The sequence below is a fragment of the Suricata suricatta genome, chromosome 17, assembly GCF_006229205.1.
Source record: "Suricata suricatta isolate VVHF042 chromosome 17, meerkat_22Aug2017_6uvM2_HiC, whole genome shotgun sequence".
NCBI classification, from domain to species: domain Eukaryota; kingdom Metazoa; phylum Chordata; class Mammalia; order Carnivora; family Herpestidae; genus Suricata; species Suricata suricatta.
The window spans coordinates 40217655-40227837 of NC_043716.1; the positions used below are offsets into that span (position 1 = coordinate 40217655).

General features: G+C 52.6%; 1 protein-coding gene and 1 long non-coding RNA gene across 6 annotated transcripts in view; one reads left to right on the plus strand and one right to left on the minus strand.

The window, feature by feature from the left end:
- LOC115281439 overlaps nt 1-10183 on the minus strand; it is a 17669-nt gene continuing 7486 nt past the window's right edge. For 4 of the 5 annotated variants that reach the window (XR_003904309.1, XR_003904311.1, XR_003904308.1 and 1 more), the window contains 3 exons: nt 4299-4393; nt 3813-3956; nt 1-43 (listed from right to left, as the gene is read on the minus strand). This is a non-coding gene — a long non-coding RNA (uncharacterized LOC115281439). Of the gene's footprint in view, nt 44-3812; nt 4067-4298; nt 4394-10183 lie in introns of all 5 variants that reach the window. The other variant, XR_003904310.1, reaches the window with a different exon arrangement.
- Nucleotides 3825-10183, plus strand: part of ASB16 (ankyrin repeat and SOCS box containing 16) — an 8861-nt gene continuing 2502 nt past the window's right edge. Inside the window, exons 1-3 of the mRNA XM_029926776.1 lie at nt 3825-4450; nt 7480-7747; nt 9938-10180. Of these exons, the coding sequence (XP_029782636.1) occupies nt 4150-4450; nt 7480-7747; nt 9938-10180 (812 nt within the window). The 5' untranslated portion in view covers nt 3825-4149. The remainder of the gene's footprint in view (nt 4451-7479; nt 7748-9937; nt 10181-10183) is intronic.

Genomic DNA, 10183 nt, shown 5'->3' on the forward strand with positions numbered 1-10183 from the left:
GCTTTGAAGAGCACATTCCAGGAGGCTCTCTACTGGAATTTGTCTCGTTAAAAAAAAAAAAAAAAAAAGAGAGAGATTAGCGCCATGTGTTTTTCGGAGGAAGGCCACAGATGTAAGGTGGATTCTCATCATACATCAAGGATAGATGTTGACCTTGATCACCTAGCTGAAGTAGTTGTCAGGATTCTCCATGGTACATGCTTTTTTCTTCTCTCTTTTCATGCTGTCCTCTCTGGCACAAAGGCACTAGGTATAGCCCATTGCTTATGGAATGAGTTCTGATCAACCCTCTCTAACGGCAGAATATCTACATAGATTATTTGGAATTCTCCCTCATTTCTTAATTCAGCCCTATATTTATGTCAGTGTGGACTAGTGGGTATTTCTTTGTTCGTTTGTTTGAGAGAGGCAGAGAGAGACAGAGCAAGCAAGGGAGGGTCAGAGAGAGGGAGACAGAATCTGAAGACAGGCTCCAGGCTCTGAGCTGTCGGCACAGAGCCCGACACAGGGCTTGAACCCACGAACCATGAGATCATGACCTGAGCCGAAGTCGGACGCTTAACCGACTGAGCCACCCAGACACCCCTCGTGGGTATTTGTTTTAAGTATTGGGTCATAACCCAATGCTACTCTATTGAGTTGTCCAACAGTTCCTTGTCACTGTAGCTTTGCTGTTCTACCGTTCACGCCGGAGTGGGACAAGGGGCACATGCAGGCGGTATACAAGGTGGAAGTCTACCAAGTTGCCAGCCTTGTTTTTCTCTCTGGAATGAAGGGAGGAAAGGAGTTGTCTCCCAGCTCATGGCTGAGGGGGTGCAGGTTAAAGACCCTAGTTTGACTCCTAGTCTGCCCTGCATCAGCCTCAGCCTGCCCTAGGGTGCCGTGATCTCAGGCCTCTGGTGGGTTTGGCGCTGCTCTGAGGGACTGGGCTAATCTTCTTCCCAAAGAAAGGCGGATCTCCTGGCTCTCCGTCTCAAGGCCGAAGTGAGCAAGTGCTTTAAGAACGCCATGTTCAGGGGTGTCTGGGTGGCTCAGTCGGTTAAGCATCTGACTTCAGCTCAGGTCATGATCTCACGGTTTGTGGGTTCGAGCCCCGCATTGGTCTCTGTGCTGACAGCTAGCTCAGAGCCTGGAGCCTGTTTCAGATTCTGGGTCTCCCTCTCTCTCTCTGACCCTCTCCTGCTCAGCACTCTCTCTCTCAAAAATAAATTTAAAAAAAAATTTAAACAAAAAAAGAATGCTATGTTCTGCTGGCTTCTGGTTGCTGTGGGGGCCCTGTTCTAGAAGGCTTTCGTGTTCCAAGCCCAGGAGCAAGAAGGGGCTAATTGGTCAGCAGCCTTCCTACCTGAACAGATGATGTACTTCTTCCTCTTCTACCCACTGCTAATTGCCCAGCCCTACCGACGCAGCTCAGGTCTGGGCCTCGGGCCCCATGCCTCGGGGCCTTCCTGTACCTGAACCACACCATGCGCCTGGCCTGCAGGGCTGGTCCCTGCTTGGTCCCCTCGAGCCCTGCCCTCTACCACTCACAGTCCTAACCAGCGTCCTGGACTCTTGTGTCCCTCATTACCCTGCAGGCTCAGCCCCCACAGGGCAGGGCGGGTATCCAGTCACCTGGCACTGTTCCTGCCATGGGCTCCCAGTGGGTGTGAGTTGGAGTAAAAGCCTCCATTTTCTGCCCTCAGGGAGCTGAGGCTAAAGACAGTATCTCTGAGGAGCGGGCTGTAGGCAGAGCACCTTCAGGCCTGGGTGACAGACAGGAAGCCTGCGGAGGGGCTGAGGGCAACTCGGCCCCATACCCTGCACATCATGACCACCGTGTGTCTCAGAAGGAAGGGGCCGCCCACCCCACCTTGGCCCCTCTTGGCCCCACCCGACCTTGCCAGCACCCAAGCCTGGGAACCCAGCTGTGGGCGCTCAGGCAAAACGTCGGTGGGGCAATTAAAACACCCAAAGGGTTCCAACAGGGTTAATCACAGCCGCATTTATAGAGGCGCCTTTCTCCGAGGATCTCCAGGGCCTTGCTGTGCATGAGGTCATGCCTCCTCTGGGATCCCCCACCCTGGAATGCCACCAAGAGGCTGGGGCCAGAGTGGGTGAACGGCAGGGTTAGGGCAGTGCTGGAAACAGCCCAGGCGGCGGCTGCCGCCCACTCGGGCAGGCAGATAGATGAGTGTTGCTCTGGCGGAGAACAAGGGCCCTCAGTCCCTGCGCTCCACACAAGGCGCCTGCGAGTCAAGCGCTCCTAAAGCCACATCAAGACCTATTGTGCGCCAGGCCCTTGCTGAGTCGCAGAGGCCCAGCTGAATAAATCCATCACCGCATCCCCATGAACCCCTGGAGCATGGGGATCCGGTCTTTACTCAGCGAGGGCAGCTGTTGGAAGTCAGCAGACATTGTCAAGCTAGGAAATGAACCATTTGGTTCAGAGTGGAGAAGGCACTCCACTAGGGTGGTAGAGCAGGGGACGGGGGCCAGAGGAAGGAACAGCAGGAGACCGGGCCCACCAGGGTCAAGGGCCCTGAGATGGTGACTGGCAGTGGGAGAAGCAGAGCTGGAACTTGTCTGTGTGCCGGATCAGAGGGAGGGAGAAGTCGGAGGTAAGGGAGCAGGGGCTGCTGCAGAGCCAGGGAAGGGGTGAGGCTCTGCCGGGAGAGCCCGCAGCACTGGGGCACACAGACCCGGGCACCCTGGGGCTCGGCTGACCCTGAGGGGCCAGGGGCCTCCCACCAGCACAATGGGAGAGGATGGGGACTGGGGACAGCCACAGCTGGGGCTGGCATCCCATGTGCCCTCTCCTTTACCAGCTTGGCCATGGCACCTGCCTGCGCTGTTTCACGGCCTCATGCCTCCCCCTAGAGGCTCCCGGAAGCACAGCTGCTTCCTCTCGAGTGGGCACGGACTTGTGGCTTGAAGGGTTCTGGGGTCCTAGTCCTGAGTTGCCGGGTCGACCCTTGGCCTTCCTCAGGCAGACCTTCCTCAGGAAGGGAAGTGCTGGGGGATGGGGAGTGGTGCACAAGATTCATTGCAGGCAGTTTCTAGAGCTCGTTCAGGCCTGCTAGGAGGGTGGGGACAGGCTGTCACCACTGTCCGCCCTCGTGTGGCCGCAGCAGCTGGAGGCAAAGTGCACCATCGATGTGGTCTGGCCGACTGGGGTCCCAGTCCTGGCTCCGCTCCACACAAGCTGTGACCTCCGAGCGAGCAATTTCCCCGTTGTTAAGCCTTAAGTTCCTCATCATTAAAACCAACATAAAACCACCCACCTCAGAGGTGTTCAACTGTGATCATTAGCTTGATTGTTTAGTTTATAGTCAAAACCGAGCTTCTTACCTCCGTGAGCCAGGAAGTATGGCCCTTGGAGTGAAGATGGATGTAGAAGTTTGGGTGCCTGGGTGGTTCAATGTCCAACCTTTAATTTCTACTCAGGTCATGATTTCATGGTTCGTGGGTTCGATCCCCGCATCAGGCTCTCTACTGCTTGGGATTATCTCTCTCCCTCTCTCTCTGCTCCTCCCTGCTCACACATTCTCTCTCTCTCTCTCTCTCTCTCTCTCTCTCTCTCTCTCTCAAAATAAATAAATAAACATTAAGAAAAAGAAGATGGATACAAAAGTAACGTAATTACCATAAAGCCCAGAGTGCACAGAGTGCTCGTGATTACTGCAGGTGCCAGAAGAGCTGTGTGCATCCTCTCTCCACCCGTCCTCATCCCCTGGACTGGGCTCTGCCCTGCAGCCAACATGTGAGAGGCCGGGGGCACGCCGGGTCTTTCCCCCACCCTCCCCATCTCCCAAATGGACTGTTTCACTTACCATAGAGCTTGCCAGCCCAAGGTGCTCTCCCCAGAGAAGTGGGTGATGCTGACCGCGGGGTTCCATCCTGGGTGGCCTCAGCTGAGGGCCTGCTGCCCCACTGGGAGGGTGTCAGCAGGGGCAGGGGTTGGCCCAACAGCTTTCCTGCACCAGGATCATGACTCAGGGCAAACGGTGTTTACTAGACCAGTGCAGGACCTATTTATAGCCTCAGCTGCTCTTCTCGCTGGATCACAAGTGAGGGGCGAGCGAGGCTGCTCAGAGCAAGGGAGGTAGTCGGGCCGAGGGACCCGGGTTCTGCCCAGCTGCCACTGCCCAGACCCCTGGGCCCCTCCTCATGGCAGAGGAGACCTTCCCCTTCACCTCTTCCACGCTGCGAGCTCTCCGCCTGCAGCGGGAGTGGCTGGAGTGGGAGGACCGGCGGCGGGCTGCGGCCCGGCGCTGCCGAAGCCAGAGGTGCCCCCCCAGCACCCCGGCCCGACTCACCAGGCCACGCCGCTGCTGCCGAGACACGGCCGTGCACAATGCTCTGTTCTCCGGTGACCTGCCACAGGTCCAAGCCCTGTTCCAAGATGAAGACGCTGCCAACATGATCATGGAGACTGTGAGCAACCAGCTGGCCTGGTCAGCTGAACAGGGTAGGGAGCACCCAGTGGGGCGGAAAACGAGAGATGGCCAGGGGGTGGGGATGGGGGCGAGGACAGGCTTGGCCCCACCGCCTCCCTCCTGACCCGCCGCCTCCACCATTCCTACAGCCTATTCTAGCTCCCTCCTAGGCAGAGATGAGGCATAGTTAGAGGTTTGCATGCCTTTTGAGAGTTAAAGTTATATTAACGTACTGATTACATAGGAACACAGTTATTCTAACACAAGTTTTTCTCTGAATATATGTATTTATTTATTTAAGGTTTTTTAAAGTTTCTTTATTTTGAGAGAGAGAGCGAGTGTTTGAGCAGGATCACAAGCAGGGGAGGGGCAGAGAGAGAGGGAGGGAGACATCCCAAGAAGTTGACGTAGGGTTCAATCTTATGAACTGTGGGATCATGACCTGAGCCGAAATCAGGAGTTGGACACGTCCTGCTCTTGATTTCAGCTCAGCTCATGATCTCATGGTGAATTTGAGCCCCATGTGAAGGCTCTGACCTGACAGTGCTGAGCCTGTTTGGGATTCTCCATCTCCCTCCCCGCTCCCCTTGCTCATGCTCACACATGCTCTCTCTCTTTCTTAAAAATAAACATTTTTTAAAAAATTTTAAATAAAATAAATAAAGTTTTACTTTTAAGTAATCTGTACACCCTATGTGGAGCTCAAACTCAAAACCTCAAGTTCCAGACTCACACACTCCACTAATTGAGCCAGCCAGGCCCTCCACATAATATTTTATTTTATTTTCTGTTTTTTTATTTATATTTGGGAGACAGAGACAGCGTGAGCAGGGGAGGGTCAGAGAGAGAGAGAGATACAGAATCTGAAACAGGCTCCAGTCTCTGAGCTAGCTATCAGCACAGAGCCTGAAGCAGGGCTCGAATCCACGAACCATGAGATCATGACCTGAGTCAGATGCTTAACCGACTGAGCCACCCAGGTGCCCCCTCCACATAATATTTTAAATAGAAGCATAAATGATATTGTATGAGTGTGCCATGATTTATATAACTAGCCCCCCAATAGACTGGGTAGATTGGGTTCCTTTTTTTTGAAAAATATTTTTTTATTTTACATTTCTTTATTTTTGAGAGACAGAGAGACAGAGCACAAGTGGGGGAGGGGCAGAGAGAGAATGAGACCGAATCCGAAGCAGGGTCCAGGTTCTGAGCTGTTGGCACAGAGCCCAATGCGGGGGCTCGAACTCACAAACCATGAGATCATGATCTGAGCTGAAGTCGGATGCTTAACTGACTGAGCCACCCAGACACCCCGAGTTTGGGTTCCTTTTTTAGAAAAGTGTTTTAAATAGCAATATGATGAACATCTCTGTTCTTGCCAGAGAATTTCCTTAGGTGCTATTCTGACCCGTGGGTTTGTCTGTTTAAACCAAACACCTCAACCAAGATCACCCTGCTCTTAAGGCCGACAGAGATGGCCTCAAATCCCACACATGGATGTGGGGGCTCAAAATCCTTGGAGAGCTTATGTCCTCACAGCCACCGTCAGCTCCAGATTCCTGCTTGGCTCTGTTAGACGTGTGACCCGACCCAGGGTATCCTGGTCTGATCCTGCAGCATGTCTATCCCCAAATGGAACTTGGCCTTAATTTCAATCCTAAAAAACAAAACAGGCTTTACCCCAAATTTGGCAAACCCGGGAATTTACTTCACCGTAATGCAAACAACTTACAGTTGGAGATTACACATCTGCATCCTTTCAACAGCCCTTGGAGGCCCCTGGGTGCCTCGGTCGGTTGAGTGCATCTGACTCTTGACTTCCGCTCAGGTCATGATCTCAGGGTCGGGAGACTGAGCTCCATGTTGGGCTCTGTGTTTGGTGTAGAACCTGCTTAAGATTCTCTCTCTATCCCTCTTTCTCATTCTGCCCCTCCCCCTCTAAAAAATAAAGTAAGTCAAGTCCATTGGCCAGTTCTACAATTCAGATCCAACACCAGTCCCAAGATCAACCCCTCACCCTCTCTTTCTTTCCCAACCCCACCCGATTCTTCCCTTCTGCCTCTTTCTCCGCTGCCACCCTCCCCTCCCATATCTGCTCCAGGAATGTCCTAGAACGCACTAGGCTCCTTTAGCTCTGCTCTTTGGTCACTCCCAAGCTCAGCTCAAGGCCCTACTGGGCATAACTCAAACCCATCCCCAACACCAGAACGCCCTAGCGAACAAGAGCCAATGAATCCACTGGGAGCCAGAAGACCCAGAGGTTTCCTTTTTTAAATTATTATTATTAATTTTTTTTAAACATTTATTTATTTTTGCAGGATAGAGAGAGACAGTGTGATCAGGGGAGGGGCAGAGAGAGGGAGACAGATTCTGAAGCAGGCTCCAGGCTCTGAGCTGTCAGCACAGAGCCTGACGTGGGGCTTGAACCCATGAACCATGAGATCATGACCTGAGCCGACATCAGATGCTTAACCGACGGAGCCAGCCAGGCGCCCTGACCCAGAGATTTCCTTAACAAGATTAACTCTCTCTAGTTGCCCTTGTGGTTTTAAAGAGCAATTACTTTTTTTTTTTTCTTATGACACACATACTATGTTTTGTTACAGATTGACAAACCATTCTAAAAGGCTGTCCCAGGGGCGCCTGAGTGGCTCAGTCAGTTAAGTGACTGACTTTTGATTTCAGCTCAGGTCATGATCTCACAGTCCTAGGATAGAGTCCCAAGTCGGGTTCTGCGGTGAGCGTGGAGCCTGCTTGGGATTCTCTCTCTCTCTCTCTCTCTCTGTCTCTCTCTCTCTCTGCCCTTCTCCCCCACTCTCATGTGCATGCTGTCTGTCTCTCTCTCTAAAATAAAATTTTTTTTAATTTAAATTAAAATAAAAGGCTGTTCCAATGTATACTCCCAGTTCAGGGCTTGAGTGAGCCCCTCTCCATACGTACAGCCCTGCATAGCATTTGTGCTCAGTCAAGGGTGCAGAGGGAAGGCCAAGGTGAACTGTACACTACAACCTGCCCTGCGGGTGTCTCACACGCCCCCCTCAACACTGCCTGCTCTTCCCAGGGTTCTGGGTGCTGACGCCTAAGACGAAGCAGACGGCACCCCTCACCATCGCTGCTGCCCGAGGCTACACTGACTGTGCCCGCCACCTGATCCGGCAGGGAGCGGAGCTGGACGCAAGGGTTGGTGGCCGGGCAGCTTTGCATGAGGCCTGTGCCCGGGCCCAGTCTGACTGTGTGCAGCTGCTGCTGACCTTCGGTGCCAAGGCCAACGTGCTGTCCGAGGAGGGCACGACCCCCTTGCACCTCTGCACAGCCCCTGAGTCCTTGCAGTAGGTGCCCAGGGGAAGGGGTGTGTGTGTGTGTGTGTCCAGCTCACATGGCCAGAAGAAGGGGAGAAACACCTCACATACACATGTCCTCACAACAACCTGGGAGACAGGTCTTGTTCTACAGGGGAGAAAACTGAGGCTCAAAAAGGTTTAGCGACCTGTCCAACAGCACGTGAGCTAAGCCAAGGGGGCAGAAGCCTTGTTGCTGTTTTGCAAACCCCAGTCCAACCACAGTCTCATCCCCTGTGAATTCTCTATAGCCAAATTCCTACCTGTTTTAAGGGAGGCACCAAGAAAGATATAGCCCAGTGTTTCCCAACCTTAGTACAAGCCCCCCGCACCTCCTCCTCCTCCCAAATTTTAAGATCAAGTTTTTTGGGGGTCGAGGGCTGTGCAACATGAGTGAAAGGGAGTGTGAGATACAGGTTTCCAGTTACAGAATGAACACGGGAGTAAAAGGCACAGCATACGGAATATAGTCAATGATATTGTTATAGGGATGTAACAGGACAGATGGTAGCTACACTTGTGAACATAGAATAATGTATAAACTTGTCAAATCACTAAGTTGTACACTTGAAATTAATGTAACATTGTGTGTCAACTATACTAAAACAAAAAACAAAACAAAAAAAAGATTACAGGTTTTTGGCGCTCCCCCTCACACAACAGTATTTGTACTTTTCTCCAAATCGGGTCCCCAGCCAGGGCTGGCAGTGGTAAGGAGTCAAGGGCTCCTGGAGACACTCTGTGGTCCCCGTGCTGGGAACCTCTCCCAAGTCGGATCTAGATCAGTGATGGACACTTTCCAACCCACTTTATCCTTTTAAGTGAAACTTACTGAAACCCTACTGAGTGAGCTCTTATTTTATTTATTTTTAATTAAAAACATTTTTAATGTTTGTTCTTCTTTTTTTGAGAGACAGAGTGCAAGCGGGGGAGGGGCAGAGAGAGAGGGAGTCACGGGTTCTAAAGCAGGCTCCAGGCTCTGAGCTGTCAACACAGAGCCCGACTTGGGGCTCAATCGCACCAGCTACAAGATCATGACCTGAGTTGAAGTCAGACGCTTAATAACTGAGCCACCCAGGTGCCCCTCATTAGTGTTTTTTAAATGTAGTATTTAGAGACAATAAATAGCCGTGATTAGAACTCATTGAGGAAATAAATAGAACTCACTGAGGAAATAAAGTCAGTCATTTACAGAAGACTGGCTGCTATTCAATTCTTGGCCACTGAGCACAGAGTCTCCTGCATCTGTGAACTGGGTGGGCGGGAACACTGGCCATTTGGGGGAGGGACACTGACCCCTGTCGGCAGCGTTTTGTAGGGGGTGCCCGATCTGCTCCTGGACCTCCGGTGGCTGCCATTCTGGCCTTTTAAGTCACTGTTAGTTTAATTGCATCATTAATGGAGTTTGTTTTGTGTTTGGTGTACCCCGTGGTGGCAAATAATGCATGCTTGCCTCAACAGTGTTCCTGGCCTATAATGTTTCCAGGAACTGGAAGACTGTGAAACACTGGCTCCCTAAAATCCAGTGTTTGTTGTTTTCTCTAGGGGAAAGGGAAGCGGGCGGGTCCCCAGGTGCCTTCCTTTGCTTGAGTGGCTACCACTGGTCCAGAAGAGTGGTCTTCCAGTTGGACGGCATGAAGAAAATATTAGGACTTCGATTTATTTCTCTTTCCGGCTCATACTCGTTACTCTTCCAGGTGTAACATTCATCGTGGACCCAGTAGTGGGTTTTCAAGACATTCAGTGCTCTCAAAATGTTAGGAGGACCACGGGCAAGTGATTCAGAACCAGGCCTTGGGGTTCCCAGTCCGCTTGGGGAGTCAGGTTTCAGAAGCAAAAATCAGCCCATGATTAGAAGTTACTGAGGAAAGAAACAGATTCTGGGAGGAACGGTCTGAAATCCTGAGTTCTCATTCGGACGCAGCCTCTAACTTGCTGTGTGCCCTTTGCTGTACGGAGACCTTTCTCCGCTGAGGTTTTAGCTGAAAACTGAAGATGTGACATGGATAGGCCTTGAAGCTCCGCCGTCTGTCCTGGGGCTTCTGCGGGTCTGATGGTGCACGCCACGCTCACCTCTAGCGTCTAGGCGAGCGGGATGGGAAGAAACGGGGGAAGGGGACGCCCACAGGCCAGGCCATGGTCACCCAGCATTGGCCTCTGGGCCTTGTGCCTTGCCCCCAGGTGCGCCAAGCTGCTGCTGGAGGCGGGAGCGACGGTGAACTTGGCTGCGCAGGACAGCGAGTTGACACCCCTGCACGTGGCGGCGGCTCGAGGCCTAGAGGAGCACGTGGCTCTCTACCTGGCGCACGGGGCCAACGTGCACCTGCGTACTAGCCAGGGCGAGACAGCCCTGAACGCTGCGTGCGCGGGGGCCGAGGGCCCTGGCAGCTGCCGGCATCACCAGGCGGCAGCGCGCCGGCTCCTGGC